The 27,989-nt window shown below is 35.3% G+C and overlaps 1 protein-coding gene across 2 annotated transcripts; it reads left to right on the top strand.

The window, feature by feature from the left end:
* Positions 1 to 11: 11 nt before the first annotated feature.
* On the top strand, positions 12 to 25,546 carry LOC127803832 (bifunctional aspartate aminotransferase and glutamate/aspartate-prephenate aminotransferase-like). Of its 2 annotated transcripts, none has more exons than XM_052340377.1 (10): positions 12 to 242; positions 14,617 to 14,854; positions 14,956 to 15,049; positions 15,167 to 15,270; positions 21,944 to 22,192; positions 22,283 to 22,396; positions 22,511 to 22,594; positions 24,008 to 24,178; positions 24,273 to 24,386; positions 24,846 to 24,989. In XM_052340377.1, the coding sequence occupies exons 1-10, from the start codon at positions 106 to 108 to the stop codon at positions 24,891 to 24,893; spliced, it is 1,353 nt and encodes a 450-aa protein (XP_052196337.1). In that variant the 5' UTR covers positions 12 to 105; the 3' UTR covers positions 24,894 to 24,989. The 2 variants fall into 2 exon arrangements, with proteins under 2 accessions (XP_052196337.1, XP_052196336.1); XM_052340376.1 differs by lacking the exon at positions 24,846 to 24,989 and adding an exon at positions 24,996 to 25,546 and having other exon boundaries at positions 19 to 242.
* Positions 25,547 to 27,989: the final 2,443 nt, after the last annotated feature.

Raw genomic sequence — 27,989 nt, 5'->3', positions numbered from 1 at the left:
TCCAACTTCATAATTGCATATCAATCAACGCTGATGGATTTATTATAATATATAAAGTAGGCAGAAACTCTTCAGTCCAGCCTTCTTAATTTCTCAAGAAGGTTAATGGCAGCTGCAGTTTCCATGTTAATAAACAGCAGAATAATATGCATAGCTTCAAGTTCCAGACTTGGGGGTTTTGAATTTGATATTTCATCACAATCAGATGGCTTCGGCGTGCTCTCCATCTCCTCTCGCCTCAGGTAAGCAAACCCCTTTTATGCCTCTCTTTTCCATTCTCTCTGGGTTTCTTTGTTAATTTCTTGCTTCTTCGACTACTTGTATGTTTTATTATCATCTGTTAAAATGTGGAAATATAGAACAAAACCAAGTTAGAACACTTACCTTGATGATTCCATAAGAATAGTGTTCGATTTAATGCTAAGTCGTAGAGTAAATCATAATCCTATTTACTATCAATTTTTGTTTTAATTTGCAGAGAATAGACCTTTTTAATATAGAGTCTTTGTGCAATATTGATTCTTGTATATGTTATCATCTTTGCATGCCCATATATATGTAGTTGTCTTTGGAAATATTAAATGAGTAACGTTTTGTAATTGTCCAAATGATTCAAAATGATGCAACCATATTCAACAGTAACATTTTATCTAATATATATATATATATATATATTAATTTTAACAAAACGGATTTTAGTCTGTGTCAATCCATCATGGGCGCACGACCCGATCCAAATACCAACATTTCCCACTAACACATGACAAGTAAGATGCCCATTGCGAGATTCTTGGTAATCGAAACACAAACAACACTTTCATACTAGTAAATAGATCGTGCAACCTAGTAAGCAAACCTACACTTGGGAGCTTCATTATGTATCTATTAGGAATAACATAGCAGCTTCAACCCTAAGTAAAATAATCAAAAGTTAATTATTTGAACTCACAATGTCCTAGATTTGTCTCTTTTTATCATCATTGCAACATTTTTAATCCCTTAAATTATTTCAATTATGTATTCATAATTGAGTCTTACTTCTCTTAAGCAATAATATTGGCTAGCCAATGAACACACTAGACAAAGTCTTTTCTTTTTCATTCAAAGTTTGCAATTCATACTTGGCTACTTTTCTAGACATACTCCATAGATTAAATCATCCATAACCATAGGTAATACGGTAAGATAGCAAAACACTAGGCATAAATTTCAAATAGCAATAAAAAGTATGAGGGTACCAATATGAGGTTAGTTTTATCCTCAAAAGGCCTCACATAGTGGAGAATCAGGGATCCATTCTTCCAGTACCTTTTTGGTCACACAAGCACACATGGTATGAATCACATGTTACAATATTTATCATTCCTTTGATGTTTAATAAAACACTATACAAATCTAATTTCAGTCGCTTCTTATTAGCGTCTAACCTATGTTCTTCAAATACTATCAATTAGTAGGTAATTATTAAGACCTCACATCTAGGTTTCACAGGTTATTTGGATGTAGGAAATTCAAATCAGTTGTTATATATATGTTCAATCTCATCTCATTCTCTTATTAAGGTGACAATCCTAACCCTATGTCTCATCTCTATTTGCTATTTTGCGCTAGAGGTGATTGCTTGTGTGAGCAAGCCAATCTAAAACTTGTGTGACATCTCTTTGTTGAGCCTTAAGAAAACATGTGATTTATATATGCCATGAACATGGAGACAATGGTTAAGAACATAATAGTTATATGCATTTGTTTAAATAATACAATATATAAGCTCAATGATGTTTGATTATAAACTTTCTATATTTTACATAGTCCAAGAGAATTCAGATGCTCAACATAAACATCTCTTGGAATTGGTTTAGTCAAGGAATCATCTACCATATAATGCATCAGGGGTGGATCTAGGAATTTATCTTGGGAGAGGCTAGAATTTTAAAAAGTTAATGTAATAAAATTCTTATATGACCAAAAAGTCAGTACAACAAATTTTCACTAAATTTATGCTTGACAAGATTTTGAAACAAAAAATTTATCTACAACGGAATCTACATCTATTATGAGAACAAGTTATCTTTTAATGTAGAGTATCATACAATCAATAAGAAAGTCATCTTTTATTTTGTTACGAAGTGTCATTTTCAAAAGTGTCATTACTGAAAATGCTCGATCAGTAGTTGCAATAGAAATAGATAATGTCAATACAAGACGAATCAATCTAGTTATCATAATGTATATATTTAATCTTCCACTCTAGGTCAACTCCTGCACAATTCAGCAAGTGTAGATACTTGAAACTCATATTATCTAAAGCATAAATATCGCAACTCATATTCTAAAACACAAATATCTTGACGGCTAAAATATTTAGGATAGAACTTCTTTGTAATCATACAAATATCATCACTATTGAATGATTCAAATGACTTTTTGGGATTCAAATCCATACTGAGAGAAAAGAGTTTTATTGATTTATCATTAAATCATGTAATTAAATCTATCAATACGAAATCTATTGTTTCACTGAAAACATCGAAGTGATAATAGTGCTCAACCGTAGTCTCATCACTACAATGACCAATCAGATATGAAGAAATCTAGGTTTGGTATGCGAATGTTATGTGTTGAACAAAAACCTTTTACTTCTTGAAGAAATTCCCAATCTTCTTCTCTCAATTCTTGAAGGATAAGTGTAAGGCCCCCACCCAGGTTCCCAAAGAACTAGAGCGGGTGCCCTACTAAAATAGAGCCAACCTGATCTCAAAGGACTTGTCATGCATGCCATTGATAAATATCAAGAGAAAACTGGTAAGAGAAACTTGCCATCCTAGCATACATATCAAAACCTCAATCTGCTATACAACAACTGATCTCTAGGCTTACATAGCCCAGGCATGCATAACATACATCACTGGCACACCAGCCACAAAAATAAACAGAATCCATACAGACCCAAATAAACTGAAGAAAACTACAGACTGGAAGTAACAAAATGGACAAAAAGAAACTCCCAGGCTGACAACTACTAGATCTGCATAGCCCTGTACACTGTCTAACCCAGAAGTCGGGAACCGCTAGACTCGCCCATGACCGGGTCCTTGCCTTTACATGGAATGAAGAGAAACAAGGTGAGTCCAAATGACTCAGCAAGCTCATAAGAAAGGAAGGCACAAGAATAGGTACTAAGAATACACTTGCCTCTCAAGTACATAACAAACTAAAACTCATGCATAACATGTCATGTAGGCTCATAAATTGAAGCAGGTATCAACTGAAAAGTAACAATGCTCCCATACTGGATCTTGGGGCCCAAATAAGGAAATGCACTGGTACCCAAGTCCTGATAACAAACCTGCTACTGCCCTAAAGGCAGACTGTCTCTGAACTACGAGCTAAAGCTCGCTCAAGTGGGAGCGACCACACTCGCTGGCACGCATAGCGTCCAAAATAAAAAGCTAGGCACGCCGAGGCATCCTTAATAACTCGGTCCGGGAAAGCCCGACACCGTACAACTGTATCTCAAAATCAGTGCCAAGACTCGTGCAAATGTAACACATAAGGGGTGGTGTAGTAGACTGGACAGGATACAAAGCCCCCATAAGCCAAGAATCCCGCCAAGCCTCGCCCAACTAGTAAATCACACGCCAAATGCAAATGCTTGTGCTTAACAACTATCAAATAAATAGCATGGTCGTGTGACAAGCACTCAAGCCAAATGGAACCCCCAATGCATATCTCAAGCCTTTACATGCGTAAGAAAGAACTAGAATTATACTGAAAATAAAGGTATTCACATGCTCGACTCTCATCCACAACAACCTCTAACAAGAACTTAGGAACCTAGCTTCATTCCCGCAATAATTTGAATGGAGAATCAAGCCCTTCAAATCTCACAATAATGGACTGATCAAATATTATCCAAATGGGTTTAATTATATACCAAAACGAAGCCTATCAAGTCTAGTTTACAACGCTTCAAACGGTTCATCAATCAGAGTTTTCTACTAAAAATTATGCTCGGAACACTGGAGCATGCGCAGGCTAAAAACGTGAAAAATCGATCAACCGATGGAAAGGATCGGTCGACCAACAGTGACCTGGACACCCAATTGGTCAACCGATTAAGCCCTTGGTCGACCAACAAAACCCTCTACACCTTATCTGTCGACCGATTATAGACAATTGGTCGACCAATATCAAGGAAAACTCCCAAAACATCCCCAAATGCATGCCAAATACTCAAAATCACCCATATAAACCACCCTCCTTCAAATCCCACCACAACCCCCATGGATTATAGGGTGGAAGAGACCCTATTTGAAGTTCCAAGACACTTCAAGGGAAACAACTAAGGGTTGAGGGAGATTTATAATCATTTCTACATAGGTATCCACATGGGTTTGGGTTTTGCAAATCATGGAGGTATTCAACTCATATTCTCAAAATACCAAGATTAAAGAGTGTAGAAGAGATTGAGAGGAGAAGAGCTTGCCTTTAGAACTCCTCCTCCTTGCAAGACTTTCTTGAGATGATTTTCTCTTCAATATACTTGATCCTACACTCAAAATGGAAGAAAAATGAGAGAAAAGGGGAAGAGAAGCAATCTTAACTTGATTAATCACTCTTAGAGGCTTCAAATTCAAGAAAGAATGGAAGAGAAAGAACCTACTCGCCTTGGCACTTCTCTCCCTCTCTCCCGTTCGTCTCTCTCTTCCTTCTCCAATTTCTTTCTTTACTTAGGGCAAAATAAAGCCCTTCTCTCTCTCTCTCTATATATATATATATACCCTTTTTATTAATTTATCAAAATGCCCTTTTGTCATTTAATAAGCTAACTCCTTAATATGAAAGGGTAAATTAGACATGAACTAAGCACCACGAGTCGTAAAGAGATAATCCGACCCATGCCTTGGAATATAGTGGGTCCCACTTCACCAAAGTGAAACATTTGACTTTTCCATATTTTCTTGGAAATAACCTACAATTACACATGATAATCACCAAAACTTATCATTCTCATATCATAGATGCCTCATTGCAAAATATAGCACCCGGACCCATTAACGGGTCGTTACAATAAGTTTTGCAGTAGAAACATATATCATGGTAGCCAAAATGTCTAGTAATTTTTTCTGAAGAGTTTGACAAAGAACATAAGTTAATTATTCTCATAATTCTGTGTATTAAAAGTAATTTGAGCAAAAATTCAAAATATGCAAAGTGTCTGTCACCAGCTTCAGCTCAAGAACTTACTTTTAGACGATGGATTTTAAGATATTCAAGCACCTTGCAAGCTGCAAAGTACTTGTCTATCATGCTTTTTACAAAATCATAATGAAAACTCCAACGTGTTGCTCCAGCGCATTGCAAATTACCTATTTGATTAGCTTCACTTCCAAACTCATGTTCTCTAATACTCAACATATGCTCAACTCATTTTCTTTGAGCACTTTGCAACTCACTAATGTGTTGAAAAGAAGAATTAATAATATTGATAACATTATCCAAATGAGAAAAAAATTCTCAAATAACATTAGCATCCTTAGTTGTAGAAATCAATGCCAATTGTAACCTGTGAGCAAAGCAATGAACATAATATGCATATGGATAATCTCTAAAAAATAATGCTTGAAATCCATTTCAAATACCATGCATATTAGATCATGCTGAACAAGAACATCAGATATTTCATTTTTTAGGTTCAATAACGTGGTGCTACTGCTTTTGATTGTAAAAAAACGTTATGTCAAAATACTACGACTATTCACAAACCTCAAAATAATGTCCAATTGCTCTCAATTAGATTTATCTTTTGCTTCATTTACAAAATACAAAAGCATTCATCTCCAATATCCTCACGAACCATCTGTCGTACTCTATTGGTCATAATGTGCAAAATATCCTTTTGAATATTTGGAGCAATGTATCGAGCATTTTTTTGGGCATTATCTAATACAAGTTTATCAATTTCTATACTCAATTGTGCAAAAGTCTTCAACATTTGAATAAAATTCCTACGATTCAATGAAGATTCATTGTGACCTCTAAAGGCACAACCTTGAAGTGTTAGCAATCAAACAACTATAACTGAAGCCCTCAGGCGCAAACAATTTTTTAATATTCCTCTTTTGTTTGTGCACAAATTATCCTTTCAATATGTTGAGACGGATTCATTAAATCTTCATCAATTCTCACACAATTCAAGTGGGGTGATGAAGGTACAGAACCAACAGGAGTAAGAAAAGCACATTTATTTCCTTGGTTAACCCTTTTCCAATTGTCCAATCCCACAGTAGCCAGCATCGAAATATTTGATGAATTATCATAATTCAGAAATAGAAAATAGTAGAAACAATATGCCTTATCTTCTAAAGGTGAATATTCCAACCACATAAATTGATTGAACCATTTTTTTTAAAATTGCAACGTTGATTTCCAAAAGTGGTCTTTTTGTAATTCAAAAGAGATGGTTGGTATGGCCCCAACTAATAGATATGCTCATATAATCTCATCCTGTGCATTAACGTGATATTCACAAATTTGTTTTCTTTTCCTCGGATCTTGCTCAATACAAGAAAATCATTGAAATTTAGGATTTGAAGATGGAGAAGCTTGAATTCCAAAAGATGAAATTGAAGGAAGTTGCATAAAAGCAATTGATGTAAATTCATTAGATTGATTTTGCACACTAGGAATTCAAGTATTTTCACTAGTTTGATAATCTCTCTTTTTGAAAAAGGATAGCAATATTTTTCTTTTCTTCGTAGAAGGTTGTTGTTCCATTCTAAATTCTAAGATACACAAATAAAAAATAGCACAATTCAATAATCGAAGAATTAAAATATTCAACTCAAGATTGAACACAATTCCCTATGTCCAATTCCAATTGACCAAAATATTGTAATTCAAAACAGCAAGCACCCTATGTTCAATTCCAACTGCCTAAAAAAGAAATCAAAGGAATCCCATAATCTATTAAATACAATTCCCTTAAGATCACCAAAGGCTTCATAGATATTGAAATGAACACAAAATCAATTGATAATTTGGAGAAACAAAAGAAAAACAAAGAAGTTATTTCCAAAAATAATAATAATAACACAGGGATCACAAATATTGAAATTTATACACAAAATCAATTGATAATTTAGGGACAAACAAGAAAAATCGAGAGCTGCCATTCACCATCATTCATTCATATAGAAAATTAAAAAAAAATGAGGGAGAGCTGTAAGGGAGAGGGGATAAGGACGTACCTATTGAAGAGAAGGCGAGCAGTAAGTCGGTCGGCTAAGAAATTGAGGAAGAGGAAAATGAGGGGGAGTTTAGGTGAACAACAATAGGGATTTAGGAATGAGGGGATCTAGATGGGGAGATTATGTGGGAAAATATTTCTAGGGTTCAAACAAGAGAAGGCAGAAACCAGAAGGGACGATTCTAATTTCTAAGGGAGGAATCAGGAAGCTAGGTTGGGAGATTAATATTATTTTTTGAAGTTATAAATGGGTTGGGCTGGAAGCTATAAATGGGGTGGGTTGGGCTGGGCTATTATTAAAAATAATTTTTTTTACCCTAAAAAAATAAATGTGATTGTGGGTTGCCCCTATGATGCATAGAGATATATTATACAATTATTTCTAGTTTGGCAACAATATCTTTAACGTAGTTTTACTTGGTATCAATGTGTTTGATTCTACTATGATATTTGGGATCTTTTGTAAAGTCAATTACTACTTGATTATCACAATAGATTGTAATGGCTCTTTTAGAGTCAATTTGAAATCCCAAATTCGTAAAGAACCTCCCTAATTAAATAGCTTCTTGCACAACAATTGAATAGGTAATAAATTCAGCCTTCATGGTTGAGAAGGCTATACATGTTTGCTTCTTACTACTCTAAGAGATGGTGCCTTTATTGAGTAAAAATGCATAACTAGAGGTGTATTTGTGTTGATTAAGATCTCCTGCCCAATTAGCGTTAGAATAGCCAATCTTGACAAGTCTGACCCTTGATAACATAAACAATAATCTATAGTGCCTTAAAGATACCTTAGAATTCTTTTCATAGCTTTCCAATTCTCTCATCCAAGATTCGATTGGTACTGACTAACTAGCCCTACAACAAAACATATGTTTGGGCGAGTACATATCATAACATACATAAGACTTGCAACAACACTTGCATATGGCATAGTGGACATTTCTTTTTGTTCTTGTGAGTTATTATAACACATGTAAGGATTCAAAGCCTTACCCTTTAACGCAAGAGTGTCCATAGCTTGCAACTACTTTTATGGAAACATTCTAGGATCTTTTGAATATAATTCTCTTGTGACAGAGCCAAAAGTTTCTTTGACTGGTCTCTTTTAATTTTAACTCCCAATATGTAGTCAGCTTTACCTATGTTTTTCATGTCAAAATTTGGACAACCATCATTTGATGGCCATGACATACTCTTTGTCATTGCCAACTATCAAAATATCATCGACATAAAGAGATAGAATTGCAAATATATCATCATACCTTTTAATATAGATATAATGGTCCTCATCTGTCATTTTGAAATCATAGGTCAATATGGCTTTGTGGATCCTAAGGCACCATTGTTTGGATAAGTACTTTAGGCCAGATATTGATCTTTGAAGCTTGCAAACTTTGCATTTTTGGCCTTTAACAACAAAACCTACAGGCTATTCCATGTAGATTTCTTCATCTAGCTCTCTATTGAGAAAAACTATTTTGACATCCATTTAATACAATTTTAAGTTTAAATGCGCCACAATCGGTGAAAGTTTTTTCTCATAGTTTATACCCTTTTGTTGGGTATAATCCTTCTTTATTATATGAGCTTTGTATTTATCAATGGAACTATCCGCCTTATGTTTTATTTTGAGAATCCATTTATTCCCAATGGATTTACATCCTGGCAGTAAATCAATTAAGCTCTAAACTTGATTTATCTTCATGGATCCCATTTCATCTTCTAATGCAAGTTTCCACTTTTCCTTGGAAGGACACACTAGTGTCTCTTTGACTGTGTTAGGTTCCTCATCATCGTGGGGAGTGACGATATAAGCCTCATTTTCAATTTGAAAACGCTTTTGAGGAGTTTTTGAATATATACTCCTACTCAATTAAGGATCATTGCTTCCACCACTTGAATTGGCTTAGACTCAACCTCAACCCTCCCACTTGATTGAGATAGTTGAAGCAAACTTTGTGTTCTCCCACTATCAAGAGTAGGGTTAGGTACAACTTTTTGAGTTTCAACCATTTGTTGATTTGTACCTGTCATTTCCTTTTCATCTCATATAGAAGAAAACTTTTATCTATATTATCCTTATTAAGGAATTGATCTTCAAGAAAAATGACATCATAAGACTCAATTTCAGTTACCCTTCCATCAAAATCCTCACCAACAAATACATAACCTTTTGAGTGTTCAAAATATCTAATAAAAACACATATGCTCGTTCTTGGTCCTAATTTTCCAAATTTGTGGGAGCGATCATGAATGTATGTTGCAAACCCCCAGGGATGCAACCAGGGGCGGAGCCAGGAAATGTGAACAGGGGGGGAAAATGGTTAGGGAGAGGGGAGGGGGGCAGGACGTGGAGGGGATGGGGGCAGGGGGCAAAAATAGTGCACTGTATAGTGATGTACAATGCAATTTTGCTTGGGGAGGGGGGCAGCTGCCGCCTCCACGCTAAATTCGCCACTGGATGAAACTTATTCAATTAAGGTTTTCTACCTAACCACAACTCATAAGGTGTATAGAAAAATGACTTAGAAGATACACAATTAATTAAGTATGTAGGTAGTAGTCAACAAAGCATCACCCTAATATTGTATTTGGAGGTTAGCTTGTGCCATCATAGACCTAACCATTTCTAGCAAGGTTCTATTCCTTCGTTCTAAAACACCATTTTGTTGTGGAATTCTAAGAGTCGTTAGTTGTCTCATAATACCCCGTTCATTACACAATTCTTTAAACTATTCAGATAAATCCTCTTTCCCTAGATCGGTCTGTAATGCTTTTACTTTCTTGTCTAATCGATTTTCAACTTCATTCAAATATTGTTTAAAGTAATCCAATGCTTTAGATTTGTTGGTGATCAAATAGATATGACCATATCAGGTGTAGTAATCTATAAAAGTAATGCTCATTGGTCCACAAATGTCAAAGTGTATAAATTGTAAAGGAAATTTAGCTCTTGTGCCCTGTCTAAATAGTTTTCTAGTGGGCAACTCAAATTTTGTATTTGATCCTAACAGACCATCACGAGCAAGTCTATCCATTCTATCTTACCCAATGTGCCCTAATCTAGCAAGCCACAAATTCACATCCATATCATCATTACTAGATTCAGTGAATAAGGAAAAACAAACACCACAATTATTATTATTACAATAATTAGTGTTCAACACCATGAAACCATCTATTATAACTCCACAACCATAATAAGTAGTACCAAAGGAAATCTTAACAAATTCATCATGAAAATACAGACTATATCCTAATTTCAATAGAGCAAGTATAGAGACCAAATTTTGTCAAATGTAGAGAGCATAAAGGATGTCATGTAGGTATAGGACCCGGTCTTCTTGCAAATCCAATTTGCATATGCTAATTCCTTTTACCATTCTGCTCTGGCATTATGGTTTACATATATCCACTTTATTCCACTTCGGATTCAATGATACTCCACAAATTCATTTATGTCTTTAGCTACATAGTCCATCGCTCTTGAGTCTATTATGTACACAGGATGAGCTTCAGTAAGCAATACAATAGTAGAAACAAAAATTTCAGAAACATAACTTCTATTAGAAGAGGTAAGATAAGACATTACCTTCTTAAGCTCAGTGCATTCATGAGTATAATTACCCAGGTTACCACAATTGTAATAGGTCACTTTAGTCTTATCCTTTGTACCACCTAGCTTTCCTCTTTTGCACTTATGATACTTGTTTCCTTTATTTAATTTGTCCCTGACCAGTCTCTTTGGCTTTGCCTTTGCCCTTACCATGGCCATCGTTCCTCTTCCACTTATATCTAAAAGCCTTTTTGGAACTAGATTCCACCAATATGCATGAGCATTAGGCTTAGTTGCGCCTCAAGGTGCTCATTTTCCAGTTCCACATGGTGTGCAATATCAACAAAGGTCCTGATTTTTCTCATTATGGTTCATATTCATCTTTCATGTGCTCTCAACTATTAGGAAGAATCCGGATGACAACTTGAACTTGCTATTTGTTTGTGAGATTGTGTCCAACTGACTTCAGATCCATATCGTATTTGACATGCCCCTCAAATGTTGTTTCATGGACTTGTTAGGGACCTATTTAAAAGTGTCAAACTTGATGGTCAACTATTTGAGTTTAGAGACTACAGTAAACTTCTCCTAGAGCGACCCACATGGCATTGGCAGTCTATTATTGCTAGTACTCATACACTAGGTCGTCGTTCATGGAACTAATTAAGATTCCTCTCGCAGTGGAATCTTTCTTCTTCCAAGCATTGTATGTAGCCATGTGGCGCCTATATTGCGCATTATTGACATTTCCCTTAAAAAATTGAGGCTTGTCCATGACAATGTTAATAGCCTCCAAAGCCTCTTGCTCCTCAAGAACATAGTGCATTTTCAAGTGCCATATGTTATAGTTGTCTCCATATTAACATCCCTCTTCTTGATGTTATTTTTAAATGCCAACTTATGCCAAATTTTTGAAAGAAATAATTGCAAACAAAAGAAAGTTGGAGGAATTTGAGTTGGTGAAACTTAGTAAAGAATTCTCTGCAATTCTACAAAACAAATTGCCTCTAAAAATCAAGGATCCAGGGAGTTTTTCTATTTCTTACACTATTGATAAAATTAATTTTGATAAAGTTTTATTTGATCTCGGTGCAAGCATTAATTTGATGCCCTTTTCTATTTTTTGGAAGCTTGGATTAAAAAAACCAACACCCACTACTGTTTCTCTTTAATTGGCTAATAGAAGTATCAAATATTCAAAGGGAGTAGTGGAAGATGTTTTGATAAAAGTAGATAAATTTATTTTTCATGTTAACTTCATTGTTATAGACATGGAAGAAGATTATGATATGTCCCTAATTTTAGAAAGACATTTTCTTGCCACAGTGAGAGCTTTGATTAATGTTCATCAAGAAACACTTAGTTTATTTATGATGAGACAGTTACTTTTAATGTGTTTTGAGGCTATGAAACATTCTAATGGCAATGAAAAAAAAAAATCTTAATGATAAATGACATTGATGATTTGGTAGAGAGATTAGATGAGCCTATAAAAAATTGCATTGCTAACTTTTTTAATGAATATGAACAAATTTTAGATGCTAAGAATAAGGTCGTGACCATGGGCTATTTGGGAGAAAAGCAAAAAGATTGTCCATCCAAAAAAGACAAATTATTGCCTTTCGATGTTTTTTCTTCTTCAAAAGTCAAGCCACCAAGTTATGAAAAGGAAAAGTTGATAAAGGTGTTTAGAGAGCAAAAGAAAAGGATTGGATTGAGAGTTGCTAACATTAAAGGAATAAATCCATCAATTGACATACACAAAATTTTGATGAAAGAAGGATTCAAGCATTAAGTGGAAGAAGGATTCAAGCATTAAGCTTCTCACCCTTACTTAAGTAAGCTATGATGTTCTTAGAAGCCATTGTTAGTCACAAACTACAAAGAGACATCAAATGCAACATCTATTCATGTTTATTATACACATCACTAGTCGAAATTTGAAATTAAATGATTGAAAAATTCTCCATATGAAATAGATTCAAAAGTTCACTACATTCCAATCATCACCTATGTTCGTATGTTAAATTTTCTCTAAATTTATGTTATTGCGTCACTTTAATTCTAGATGAGAATTCTTCTTGAATTCTACCAATAGATTACCTATATTAGTCACACAATCATATGAAATAAACAAACTTCATAATATATAATGTGTTCGTTACATGTCAAAAACCCATAACATGCTTACAACAAAAGAACATGAAATACAAATCCATAAAACAAATTATTATGATTTTTCCAAGCAAAAATCAATTAATATTGTATTTTCCAATTTTCAAAATGTGTCAAAAATTAATTTTCATGGGTAGAAGAATAAATTTCCTCCTACTGGACCTCAACCCCCTAAAACATATTTTCTGAAAAATGTCCCATATTTTTCAATTTGAAGGCCTCTATCAATGTGTTTGAATTACCCACAAAGATTCCCAGACTGTAACTCAATATCATCTTCAACCTTAAGAAACCCTAAATGCAGAATTTTTTCAGATTTCATTCAAGCAAATTCTCAACTTTGGAAACCCATAACTTTCTCTACAAATGTCCAAATAATATGTTCTTTATACCATTTTAAAGCATGTTAATTGTAGTTTCCAAATTTTAAAGTTGCTGCCCTAACCAAGATTTTCATATATGAAAAATCAACTTACACATGCCATCTTTCAAGAGCAACGAAATTTACATTACAATGTTAAAATGCGGAAATATAAAATAAAACCAAGTTAGAACATTTACCTGATGATTCCACAAGAATAGTAATTGATTTAATGCTAAGCCTTAGCGTAAATCACTAATTGAAATACACTATTAATCACAATTCTATTTATTATCAGTTTTTGTTTCAATTTGCAGAAAGTGGACCTTTTTAATGGGAGTCTTTGTGCATTGGTTCTTGTATATTTTATCACCTTCGCATGGTCATATATATATAGTTGCCTTTAGAAACATTAAATGAGCAACGTTTAACTGTCTAAATAATTCGAAATGGTGCAAACGTTTTCAACAATTTTAGCTTATCTAATATTATATATATATATATATATAATTTTTTATTTTTAACAAAACAGATCCGGGTCCAGGTCAACCCGTCATGGGCGCTCCAATCCAAATACCAACATTATCATTTATTCCTCAATATAGAAAAGATGAGTCTGACTGCTTCAAGTTGTGTTTACTCAAATGGCTTAAACCATATCTAGTCAGGAACTAAAATAATTAATAATGAATGCCACTCGATGTTGATCCAAATAACTTTAACTTTTCAATTTGTATGTGTGACGCCCAGAATGTTAATATCTTTTGTCATACAACTAGCAACCAACCAGACATATGGGCGACAATGTTATATATTGTTCATGTTAAAAGCAAAATGTTTATCCTCTACATTTATTCGATCAAACTACGTCAAACATAACTTGGTAGGATTTCTACGTAATCTTGTGCTTTCCAAATTTCTTGCCGACGGATGCGTATTCTGGAAACTGAGGCTCATATACTTAAAATTCATTAGAAATTTTGCATTCCCTATTACAATCCACAACAGGGTTGAACTTCTACGCATAATATTCGTAAGTAGAATTCTTGGGGTGAAGTATCGGTTGACTTGTGATAATCTGTGCTTGAATTCTATTAATCATTTTTTGCTTGAGCAAGTCATTTTATAAACCATAAAATATAATTCTGTTTGATATATATCCTAACCTTAAAACATGTAATTAAACCAGGAATTTATAACATTTTCTTCATATATTCTTCTTTTTCTCTTCATTGCTTTGGAAACATCTTAATTTCTCTTTGCAATTAGATATTTGCAGAGAACAAAACTGCGACAGATGCACAGGATAAATGCAGTTATTAGAACAGTAAGCAGCTTTGAGCAAACTGAGGTTGATATCTCCCCAAGCCCCAGAGTAAATTCGGTAAAGCTCTCAAAAACAGTGGCCATAACTGATCAGGCATTAGCACTTACACAAGCTGGAGTGCCAGTTATCAGATTATCAGCTGGAGAGCCTGACTTCAATACCCCAAGTGTAATAGCAGAGGTGATTTCTGGCTGTTATCTGATGAGTCTTTTATCTGTACACTTGTGTAACTTCCTAGTTCTTAATTGTTCTTCTGTTTTGTGATCTTCTTGTAAAATCAGGCTGGCATCAATGCTATCCGAGACGGTTACACCAAGTATTTTCCAAATGCAGGAGCACTGGAACTACGATCAGCAATTTGTCACAAGTTGAAAGGTGCAAGATTTGCTGTTTGAGACAAACTTTTCTTTTTCTAAACTAATTTTGTCTTTGGGCCATTAAAGGGATGCCGACTCTTTTTTGCATTTTTCCTTCAATGTATTTTAATGGCAGAGGAGAATGGGATCTCTTATACGCCGGATCAGATTTTGGTAAGTAATGGAGCAAAGCAGGCCATCCTCCAATCAGTTATAACAGTTTGTTCTCCTGGAGATGAGGTACAATCCACACTTTGACAACCAACCCTACATTTATAATATTAATCTGGGTTTCATGAGCTATGAGATGGGTAAGTAGATATATAGTTCTAATTGGCTAGTATGCAATGTCTAGTCAAACTCTGTTTGCAACCATGACCACATGTGAATCACATAAGGTTTTGAAACTACATTTCAGTTGACTCTACTATTTCTGCCAAAAATGACATAAAGCTTTAACTTCAGGGATCATGGGAAGGAAACCGATATATCATTTCACTGCCATCAGGATGAAAAACTTATTTCTGATTCGTTTCGTGAGTCATGTGTCTAGACCAAAAACAGAGTTTGATATTTTTCTTTCCCTTTTCTCTATAAAATAATTGAGAGTGTTTGTGCTATGTCAAAGTGGCAGCCCAAGCCAGCTTAATATGTAAAAGAAAGATCCTGCAGTCACTTGTTAGTAGTATCAGACATCTAAATGATAGTAACTTTGTTTGGTTTTATCAACCAAATCTTGCATATTTAAGAATAACTTTGACTTTGTGTTTACTATAGAAAAATGGAATAGTATTACAAAAATTTTAATACAACGCAGCAAGAAAATGTTAGACAAATAGTCTATTAGAATGCCTAGTTGGAGTTCAGTGATATTAATTGTTGATACCACTGGCCACTAGTTTTATTGTTGCGCAAACAGAGAGCAACTCATACACATACACACACTTTGAATCACTGAAATACCTTTTATAACATTCAACAGAGCCGAAATTGGAAAGCCAACATACACAGCAAACAGATACAAATAAAAAATGATGGAAAACAAAAATAACACGAGAGATTTACCGTGATTCACCTGCAAAGGCTACGTCCACGTTGAGCTCCAGCAAATGAGAGCTCACTGCACTATCGGAGATAAAAATAGGGTTTACAAAACTCACTGAATACAGGCCTCACGATCACTCTTATTTACAGAGACTGGTTCTCTATCAAAATTGCCTCAAAACTATAAAAAGAAGTAGATCAAAGGCTTACCCTATTCGAACGAGAGAGAAGATCGAGAAGGAGCCAGAGAGAGTCTGAAATCAAGAATGAGAAAGACCTCTCAAGCCCTAAGTGTCTACACCCTTTCTCTCTCTCTCGTATCTATCAATTACACATCCCGATGCACAATAAATAAATAGGGGTTGCACGATGCATTTGAAAGGCTTGGATTGCACCAGATAAAATGCGGCATTGATGGTACAGATTGCACAAGGACGAGACAATTAGCATGATTGTGATAAAGGACGCCCGAGCGGTTGCCATGCTGCCCTCTACTGCCACGTGGCAATGGTTGCAACTGACCCTCTTGCTCGGGTCCTCAAAGGAAAAACAATGTCGTTGTGTGCTTCACAGCCAACAATCTCCACCTTGAAACATCAACAATACAAGAGATCAAACACCAATAAGTGCAGTAAACTTCTATCCTTACCTTCATTGCTCTGGTTGGTTTGGATTAACCAACTTCAACATGCAATAAGCCCAAGCAGTGCTTGAACTTAGCTACAGTTACTACCTTTGTCCCAATATTAGCTGGATTATCCTCTGTACACACTTTGAGGATTACAACAGTTCCATTACTTACCAGATTTCTCACAAAATGATACTTTACATCAACATGTTTAGTTCTTTCATGATAAACATGATTCTTACATAAATGAATTGCACTTTGGCTATCAGAAAATACCTTGACCTTACCTTGTAGAAGATTGATTTCTCGCAAGAGACCTTGAAGCTAGATAGCTTCCTTGAAAGCATCAGTGACTGCCACATACTCAGCTTCAATGGAAGACAAAGCAACCAAAGGCTGCAGCTGAGACTTCCAACTAAAGCAGTTGCCACCCAATGTGAAGAAATATGTTGTAGTGGACTTATGGGAGTCCCTATCTCCTGCAAAATCTGAGTCTACATATCCTACTAGGTCAAGTGTATCATTTCTTTTCTCAAAGTTTAAGCCAACATGTAATGAACCATTAATGTATTTTAATACATATTTTAAAGCTTCCCAATGAATTCTTCTAGGATTGGACATAAACCTACTCAGTAGGGATATTGAATATGCTAGGTCTGGCCTAGTGCTTATCATGGAATACATTATGGTTCCTATTACATTTGCATATGGTATATTTTTCATTTTAAGAGTTTTTGATTTAGACGATGGACACTGAGTTTTAGACAATATAAAATGTCTAGCTAAGGGAACATTAATAGTTTTACACTCAGCCATACCAAATTTTTGAACCGTTTTAAGAAGGTAATCATGCTGGTGTATTTTCAGTTTGCTTTTACTTCTATCTCTTTCTACTATCATCCCTAGGGTTTTCTTAGCTGGTCCTAAGTCTTTCATGTCAAAGTTAGTGTTTAACAGTGACTTTAACTCACAAATTTTTGACTTGGACTTGCTAATAATCAAGATATCATCAACATATAGTAAAAGATAAATAGGGATATCAGATAGTATGTAGTAAAAGCAACTATCATATTTACTTCGATTAAAACCAATCTCGACAGCAAAATTATCAAACTTTTTATACCATTGTCTAGGAGATTGTTTTAATCCATACAATGATTTTTTGAGTAAGCAGACATGATCAAGATGATTTTTGTCAATGTACCAAGCAGGTTGTTCCATGTAAATTATCTCATCTATGTCTCCATGTAAAAATACAGTTTTGACATCCATTTGTTCAAGTTCTAAGTCAAATTGCACTATAACAGCAAGCATCATACGTATGGTTTTAAATTTAACTACTGGTGAAAAGATTTCAGTGTAGTCTATTCATTCTCTTTGAGAAAAACCTTTAGCTACAAGTCTTGCTTTAAATCTTAGAGGATCAAATGGAGACATCCCTTCTTTAAGTTTAAACAACCATTTACATTTAATTAACTTCTGCTTATCAGGTCTTGGAACTAGTTTCCAAGTCTCATTGACCTTTAAAGAGGTCATTTCATCATCCATAACCTGTTTCCACTTAATGTTGTCATGGGAGCTGATAGCCTCCTCATAGCAAGTAGGCTCACTACTCCTCATTTCCATTCTGGCAACTAAGGCACATAATACCAAGTCAGAATATGCATATCTAACAAGAGGCCTAATTGACCTCTTCACTCGGTCTCTGGAGAGTTGATAATTACTTAGGTCTTGTTGAGGAGAGTCATACTCCTCAACCTCTGGGTCATCTGGTTGAACCTCATGATCACTTTCTTGATCAAAGGTCTCTTCTTGGGTTAAGGGCTCATCAAGGGTGTGAGGGTTATTAAAGGGTGGAGTAGCAAGAAAGTCTTGTTGCTCCACCTCAATTTGGGTACTTCCACCTAATATAAGATCACTGGGGCTGCTAGGTATTGAGTTATCTTGATTATTATCAGATTTGCATGGGAAAATTGATTCATTAAATTTTACATCTTGGCTAATAATGATTTTTACTCCACCTAAAGTTTTGTCCCATACTATAACCCTTGGTTCCCTCTTGATATCCAACAAAGACACATTTAATAGCCCTGGGATCTAATTTTCCTACTGATTGATGGGCATAGGCCTCGCAACCAAACACTCTTAGATAGTCTAAGTTCAATTTTCTCCCAGTCCATTGCTCTTCAGGACACTTAAAATTTATAACAGTAAGAGGGCTCATATTCACTAGGTGAGCAGCTGTAGATAGGGCTTCACCCCAAAAAAGTTTTAGGCATTCCAGCAGTAAACAAAAGGCATCTAACCTTCTCTAAGAGGGTTCTATTCATCCTCTCAGCAACTCCATTTTGCTGAGGGGTGTTTCTTACTGTTCTATGCCTAAGGATACCATGGGTTTTACATAATTCATCAAAATCTCTATTACAAAATTCCAATCCATTATCAGTTCTTAGAGTTTTGATCTTTCTATCAGTTTGATTTTCAACCAAAGTTTTCCATGATCTAAATTTTTCTAGAGTTTGATCCTTAGATTTCATTAAAAATATCCATACCTTTCTAGAAAAATCATCAATTATGGACAAGAAATACCTGTTACCACCATGTGAGAAAACTTGGGAGGGACCCCAAAGGTCTGCATGCAAATACTCTAGGCATACCTTCGCCAGGTGAGTTCCCTTTGGGAAACTCAACATGTGTTGCTTGCCTAGTGTACATAGCTCACAGAAGCCTAAGGCATCTGCAGACACTGGACCAAGGTACCCTTGGTTGGACAGTACCTGTAGCCCTTTCTGGCTCATATGGCCAAGTCTCAAGTGCCACAAATTTGTTCTATCAGATTTAACCATGCATGCAGATGGAATATGACAATAACCATTCAACACATATAAACCATGTTTCTTTGTTCCAGAGAGAATAAGGTCATCATTCTTAAACACATGCAGAAAACCATTTTCAGCTTTATATGAAAACCCTAATTCATCTAAGGTGCCAAGAGAAATCAAGTTTCATTTTAATCCAGGTACATATCTCACATCAGTTAACATTCTAATTTTGTTATCATGTAGTTTCAGAGAGATGTCACCTATACCTTTAATTTTGCATGAATGATTATTTCCCATAAAAACAGTCACAGTCTCTTTAGTGCTAAAGTTTTGAAACAATCTATATTTGGACACATGTGAAAAGAGCATCCAAAATCCATAATCCATTCATTTACAGTAGATGTACAAGAGATATTTAAAACTTCAGCTAGAGAATTTGAGTTACTGGCAGCTACTGTCACATTCCCACCCTGTTTCTGTTTTTTAATAAAATTATAGCAGTAGTTTTTGATATGACCCTCTTTCCCACAATGGTAGCATTTCCATTTAAATTGTTTTTGTTTTCCCTTCTTTCCATTTTGTTTTCCCTTATGTCCTGTACCCCCATTTTGATTATTGCTAAAGCTACTTTGACCCTTTTCAAATTTTCCCTTTACAAATAAGTTGTTACCAGGTTTTTTATAAGTGTGAAGTTCTAATTCCCTAGCCTTGATACCAGAAATTACAAGTTCTAATGTAAGCACAATACTAGTATACTGTAAAGCATGTTTAACTACATTGTAATCATCAGGTAATGAGTTTAATAATATCATTGCCTCACTAGTATCACCTAAGGCTTGGTCAGTTCCTCTTAACATTAATGTAAGTTTAGTAAATTCATCTATATTATCATCCATAGATTTCGATGCATTCATTTTAAAATTGAATAGCATACCTTTCAAATAAACTAAGTTAGGAGCAGAAACAACAGCATACAAAGATTCAAGCCTATTCCATAAATCAAGGGGGTTAGTCATACCGTCTACCTTTCTGATAACAGTATCCCCCAAATAGAGAAATATAAGGTTGAATGCCTCCTCCCTTATCTCATCGGTCCTTGCTGATTGCTCAGTGGACCATTTTCTGTCATCTGGTTCAAGTGCAATGAGCACTTTGTGATGAGAGAGTAATACTCTCATCTTCTTTTTTCAACTTCCGAAATCCCCTTTTCCATCAAATGTTTCGATTTCAAATCGGGTTGTTGTCATCTTCGCCTTGCACGAAGGTATCCTAATGAAACCCTAGACACTGACAAAGACACACGGTAAACACCCACTGACCATGACTTTTCAGAAAACCCTAAAGGCTCAAAAATAGGACTAACTAGGCGATAAACAATCCTAGACTGACTCTGAGTGGAATAAAATAATCAATGACTCACACAGTGTGTATCAAAGAAATGGCTCTGATACCACTTGTTGCGCAAACAGAGAGCGACTCATACACATACACACACTTTGAATCACTGAAATACCTTTTATAACATTCAACAGAGTCGAAATCGGAAAGCCAACATACACAGCAAACAGATACGAATAAAAAATGATGGAAAACAAAAATAACACGAGAGATTTACCGTGGTTCACCCGAAAGGGCTACGTCCACGTTGAGCTCCGACAAAAGAGAGCTCACTACACTATCAGAGATAAAAATAGGGTTTACAAAACTCACTGAATACAGGCCTCACGATCACTCTTATTTACAAAGACTGGTTTTCTATCAAAATCGCCTCAAAACCATAAAAAAAAGTAGATTAAAGGCTTACCCTATTCGAACCAGAGAGAAGACCAAGAAGGAGCCAGAGAGAGTCTGAAATCAAGAATGGGAAAGACCCCTCAAGCCCTAAGCGTCTACACCCTTTCTCTCTCTCTCGTATCTATCAATTACACATCCCAATGCACAGTAAATAAATAGGGGTCGCACAATGCATTTGAAAGGCTTGGATTGCACCAGATAAAAGGTGGCATCGACGGTCTAGATTTCACAAGGATGAGACAATTAGCACGATAGTGATAAAGGATGCCCGGGCGGTTGCCATGCTGCCCTCCATTGCCACGTGGCAATGGTTGCAGCTGACCCTTCTGCCCGGGTCCTTGAAGGAAAAACGGTGTCGTTGTATGCTTCAAAGCCAACATTTATCCCTTAATTTGCCCCCCAATAAGTTTCAGCTGGCTATCTCCCTTGGATAAATTCCAATCTTCCCTTCCATGAAAAGGGGAGGAAGAGGAAACACAAAAGTAACAGTAGCTTCCATTTTCAAATGTGTTTTGAAGGCTGACAATGTCGGAAGATTTTCTATGGCGCCTGCACCATAGATGTTTAAAGATATTGCTCTATTAATGCAACTGATAGACACTTACGGTGTAGTTCTATTCTTCAGGTTATAATTCCAGCTCCATATTGGGTGAGCTACCCAGAAATGGCAAGGCTTGCTGATGCAACACCTGTGATTATTCCAACCAACATCTCTGAAGATTTTCTCTTAGATCCAGGGCTTTTTGAATCCAAACTCAGTCAGAAGTCAAGATTGCTGATTCTTTGTTCTCCATCTAACCCAACTGGGTGTGTATATCCAAGGAAATTGCTTGAAGAGATTGCTCAGATTGTGGCAAAGCATCCCCGTCTTCTGGTAATGTTACCTGTAACTTGTGGTACCTTGGATCCTTTTCTGCCCAGCTAAACAATAGGTTTTGTACAAATCTTTGGTGGTTCTATTCAGGTCCTGTCTGATGAAGTATATGAACACATTATTTTTGCACCAGCCACTCATACAAGTTTTGCATCCTTGCCAGGCATGTGGGAGAGGACTCTGACTGTCAATGGATTTTCTAAGGTGCCTGAACTCGATTCCTCTTATTTTTTATTTTTGTCTTCTTGGAATGATGTCACTTCTCTAGTATCGTCATAAATAATAAGTCTGGAATCTCAAGTTTTTGGATATACATAGGCCTTTGCCATGACTGGTTGGAGAGTTGGATATCTTGCCGGTCCTGAGCACTTCGTTGCAGGATGTGGAAGGATTCAAAGCCAGGTATTCCTTTCTTTCCTGCTCCACAGCCATCATCTTTACCGAACAGTCTGCACAACTGACCTCTATCAATATGTCTGTTAATATCTAGTATACAGGGAATCCTGATTCTTGAAGTTTTGTTGATGTACTAACTTGTTCTCTCATAAATTTTGGAAAGTTCTGGCCTTCTAAAGATCTGGCAGATGATAGAATGTTCTTTTTGTCATGATGACCATGGATTCTGTTGAAATTTTGATCAATTTGATAGTTGTAACGTCAGTGTGTCTTGAGAATTGCTTGCACACCTAATTATTTGCTGCAATTGTTTCTAATCTTGGGTCAAGATTTCAAGCAAGCATTCTCTTTATGGCTGTTGTTTCGAGGAGTTACCTGTTAGTCAGAAGTTATTACATGGGTAGTTATGCCAACTCTTTCATATGACCTAATAGATATGGTTTACACTTCTAATGTTTAGACCTGGGGCCTAAAGCCAGTTCTTCAGTATGTCCAAGAAGGGAGATACCAACATTTTCACATTTCCTATTAATTGCGCAATATTAACCTCAATACTGTTGGCTTCTTTATGGTTATGATTGGCTGAAGGACTTATGGAGTGGGGACTTTTCTATGACACTCCCAAGACTGCAACAGAAATGAGTACAGAAAAATAACTGCATGCACATGTCAAACAGTCAAAGCAAAGAAAAAAATGGACAAGATATTTATGTGGTTTGGCACAATCTTCCTACGCCCATGGGTAAGAGAGATAATTCCACTATGGTGAAGGAAATTTCTCAAAAATATCCCAAATAAATTCTGAAACCAACATTAGAGCCCTGAAGTTGTATCAACTTTCCTGCTCTTTGCTGTCTGATGATATTGTTACTTTTATCTCTTCTTACTATTTTTTTTCCCTCTCCTCTATTCACACATCTCTCTACACTTTGTCATCCATTTATATACACGTGGATGATACAAATTGAATCTGAAGAATTCTGTCCTGAAACTCTGTAGAATTCATCAAATTTGATTTGTCTACACATCATTAAGTTTGATCATGCATTATAAAGGTGCGATTGAAGAAAATCCTGAGTAATTCACATTTCTTTTGATGGTCTGAGAGATGTATTGATGTTGTAATAAATATTTCTGAAGTATTAGGCATGCCAATAGAAATGAGATAAAGATGGAGCTCTGAGAGAAAGCTGGACCAGCTTGTCTAGAATTGCATTGTTGACCCGAACCTTTGGTAATACATGAACACATGTTCAATAAGAACTGCATGAGCTATTGCAGGCTGCAGTGCGTTGACATTCACTAGAGCTCGATTCTAATTACTAACTTAGATATTCTAAATTTTGAGTGAACTACTTGAATCACCCTCTTGTCAAGTCATTAGCAAACTCAATCTAATTATTTAATGCATTATTCCAGTTCACTTCTGGTGCGAGTGGTATAGCTCAAAAAGCAGGTGTCGCCGCTTTGGGACTCGGGTATGCTGGTGGGGAAACAGTTTCCACCATGGTCAAAGCATTCAAGGAACGTCGCGATTATTTGGTTCAGAGTTTTGGAGAATTGGCGGGTGTCAAAATTTCAAAACCTCAGGTATAGGCTTTGTTTTTCTATGTATAGAGATTTGGTGCTTAGAATCTATATACATGCTCTCTTTCAAGCTCGAGCCGTTGCTTCTCGTTTGCAGGGAGCTTTCTACCTTTTCCTTGATTTCAGCTCCTACTATGGGGCAGAAGCTGAAGGCTTTGGTACGATTAAAAATTCAGAGTCCCTATGCCGGTATTTACTGCAAGAGGCTCAGGTAATCTAAAGGGTCGCTTTTTAACAGTTAAATATGAGAAAGAAGTAGGAAGAATGTAATCGCAAACCTAAAGTTGTTACTTACATACCAGACACAAGCAAAAAGCCACAAATACCCTTTACTCTCCTCCTCCTCCTCCTCTTCCTGTTAAACGGCGTATTTGTGTCTTTTGCTTACATTTGGTGTGTAAGCAACAATTTCAAGTGTGGGAATATCGCCGCTTATATAAATTGGGTGACATGTTTAAGGGTATGGACTTATTTGGTGAGGAAAATCTCACATCCGTACGTGCAATACACCTAAGGCCCCGGGACAAATGGTCCAGATTGGAAATGGATACCCTTTCTAGTAATAAAGGCTCTGTGATTCAAGATCTATCATAGCAAAGTTTAGAATGGTGGGAATCTTCTTGTGTCGACTACTGGAAAATTCAATTGCACTTTTTGTCTCTTACCACAGTTTATTGGGGCTGAATTCTGGAAGTGTCCACAAGCAGGTCGTTGTTAGACTGATCCATAAGCAGACTAATCAATAGGACTCCACAAAGTTCTTGATTTTGATTGTTCATTGCTTTGTTTCTGGGATTCAAGGCTTATGGTCGGTTCTCAGGTGGCCCTTGTTCCAGGCGAAGCATTTGGGGATGACAGGTGCATCCGCATTTCCTATTCATCATCTCTGCCAACCTTGCAGGCTGCAGTGGGGAGGATTAAGAAAGCACTAGTTCTTCTCAAACCTACTGTTCGAGTTTAATTAAATAGTGTTATTTCCAAGTAATTTTTCTTCTTAGATCGGAAAGATGTGTAATTGTACCATGAATAAAAGTCAAGGGTCTCAACCAGTCCACTGGCGTCGCTTTCATATCTATTGTATTCAAGCAGAGACCATGGAAAGACTGTAAAGTAACATCCAAGAAACAACTCCAAGTATGCCCTGGTTCGTAAACCTGATGAAAATTGCATATCAATCAGAGACTAGAAGTTTGAACCGCATATTCTGCTGCACAGCACTGCTCTTGTTTTGAGCATTTGGTAGCCTTGGCCTCTTCTGCCTGAGCATTCACTTGCCAAGTGTATTATGGTATGATTTTAGGAGTCATATATGCAAGAGGTTGAATTCCGTCTGCCCAGGACTAGCATGTTCCTTCTAATGCCTTCATAATTCTTTACTATAGAAAGTACATTTCTTCATCTTTTGAATGTTGCTCTCTCTCTCTCTCTCTCTCTCAGTGTTTGTTACAAAAGAAATTTTTAGATTTATGAAAATATTAGGTTAAAAATCTATATTTTCATGTTTAATACAACTTTTTTTAAAAAGAATTTTGAAAAAATAGTATTCTCAAGATTTATTTTTAATCAATTTTTTATAAAAAGATTTTCCCGAGAGTTGAAAATCTTAGGAAAAGTTTTTAACAACTGAAAAGATTAAAACACCCCTTATCCTCTTATAATTCAATAGTCGGTTCATGATTATCTTTGCCATAACTTTTTTCACCATAGCACTTTCACCATTATATATATATATATACACACACATATATATAATTTGTAAAAAAATGACTTTTTTGACTTCCTAAAGAGGTTGTGAATCTTAATATTTTATACACTAAAAAGAATTTATCATTTTTAAACAAAAAATTAAATAAGAGTAATTTTAAAAAAATAACATAAATTTTCGAGAATGTTACATTTAAACCAAATATAAGAATGTAAAATTTATAGAAAAGAATACACAATATTCCTAAAAATATTTAAAACTAACCAAACATATAATTGCATAAATCATGAAAATCAAACATTCTCAAAAGCATTCTTAGAAATCATCAATCCAAAAAATTTAAAAACTTTTCCAATACCAAATGCCCATTAAAGTTTCTTTCAAAATACATTTTATATCTTTCATATCCTTTTGTATGTTTCTTATAAGCTTTCCATAATTATTGATTACCTGTTTAAGTTAGCTACAAAATTATACATGTACCCATTGTATGCATTCAAGATATATATAACAAAATACAATAAAATACTATTTGAATATCTTCCCTTGCAATTTCATCATTTCTAACTTAATATTAGACCCTAGATTGTAACCATCTAAATCCATAAAATCTCATTGTTAAGCCAAGCTCTCTTTATTTGACCTAAGCCTCTCATTTGGTGACATTCGGTTGAGACTTTTTTATTGCCTGGTTCAGTTAGACTCTATATATAGTTATGTAATAGAATTTGATTTGAGAAATATATATATTTCATTATATTATTAACCTTCACTAACATTTAATTCACTTTGCAAATTCTCATCTACCGTAAAAAAAAATTAAAAACTCATAACTTTTCATCAGTACTGATCAGGAAGTTATGAGAATAAAATTAACTAAGCCCAGGGGTAGTGTCACCTCTGGCCATTGATCCTTTGCAAAACCCTAGTCTCTTCATGAACACTCAAACCCATGTTTGTGCTAGGGTTGGTTTATTATTAATTTTCTCATTTTATGGATTTAACAAGCATTATAATTTTTTTTGCACCTAACATGATTTTTTTATTCATGAAAAACAATATAAAATATCCACACTAAGGTTGGAATCATAACTTCAAGTTAATTAGTCATGAGATGTTAATTAGAAATGCATTATAATCTCTCTTACATCATGTCACATGACATATGCCATGGCATGGTGAATTTTAACTTAGTAAATAATTTCAATTGTATCTTATTTTAATAATATTTTATTAAAATAATACTATCTAAAAAATCTCATACATCCTTTGGTTACCGATAATAATATTAACGAAGCAATTCTTTTTCAAAAACAAAAGAGAAAAAAAAAAGTATAACGATTGTATATACATATTAGATTTTATTTTTCTTTCTCTTCTTTATAATAGAAAGATCAACCAATAAATAGAGGGGTTTTTTTTTTTTTTTTTTCTCTTTTAGTTTTACTTGGGACAACCTACCACTAATTTTGAAATCGAATAAATTTGGAAGACATGTTTATTGAACTAATTTTAGAATTGTTTTCTGGGATTGTTTCAAAATATTATAGTTTTAGAGATAAATGATAATTAATTTTGATGTGGGAGTATTCAAAGTATGTGAAATTACCAATTTACCCTCAAGGAAGTTGAGTCTCTATTAGATATGTGTCCCGATCGGAGACTAGCGAAGAAGAGACATGTCACTTACCTAGTCTTTATTAGAGAAAATTAATAGATCTAGATCCCTAGGGGAATTGGGATCGACCCAAGACACCCCATACAATGGGTTGAGCCCCAAAAAATTTGGTGGGAAATCTCAATGATTAAGTTCTAAATGCGATCTTAACAATTAGAGCCAAAATAACCTAGAGAACTCATTTCCACTCCTTGATCATCTTACATAGTTGGAAGCACAGGTGAAACATCTCATTGAGCTACTGATAGAGTTTATTTTCCAGCAGGGTAAGCACCATCGGTACCAACATGAGCACAATCCACAAGACTATCATCCATCCTAGTGTAACAAGTGTAGCCTCTTCTAACAAGAAGATCACTCCCATCATAAGGAATAATGGGAGCAACACCACTTGGAAGGGGAGAAGTCTACCTCATCCCCCACTTGAGAAG

The sequence above is a fragment of the Diospyros lotus genome, chromosome 6, assembly GCF_014633365.1.
Source record: "Diospyros lotus cultivar Yz01 chromosome 6, ASM1463336v1, whole genome shotgun sequence".
NCBI lineage: Eukaryota > Viridiplantae > Streptophyta > Magnoliopsida > Ericales > Ebenaceae > Diospyros > Diospyros lotus.
The sequence above is the reverse complement of the archived record's forward strand: the minus strand, read 5'-3'. Positions and strand labels throughout refer to the sequence as shown.

Excerpts from the sequence above, each read along its gene's own strand:
- LOC127803832 (XM_052340376.1), top strand. The coding sequence starts at position 106 with ATGGCAGCTGCAGTTTCCATGTTAATAAACAGCAGAATAATATGCATA. Across the intron at positions 15,050-15,166 it reads AATTTGTCACAAGTTGAAAG|AGGAGAATGGGATCTCTTAT; the intron begins GTGCAAGATTTG and ends TTTTAATGGCAG. Across the intron at positions 24,387-24,995 it reads ATTTACTGCAAGAGGCTCAG|GTGGCCCTTGTTCCAGGCGA; the intron begins GTAATCTAAAGG and ends GTCGGTTCTCAG.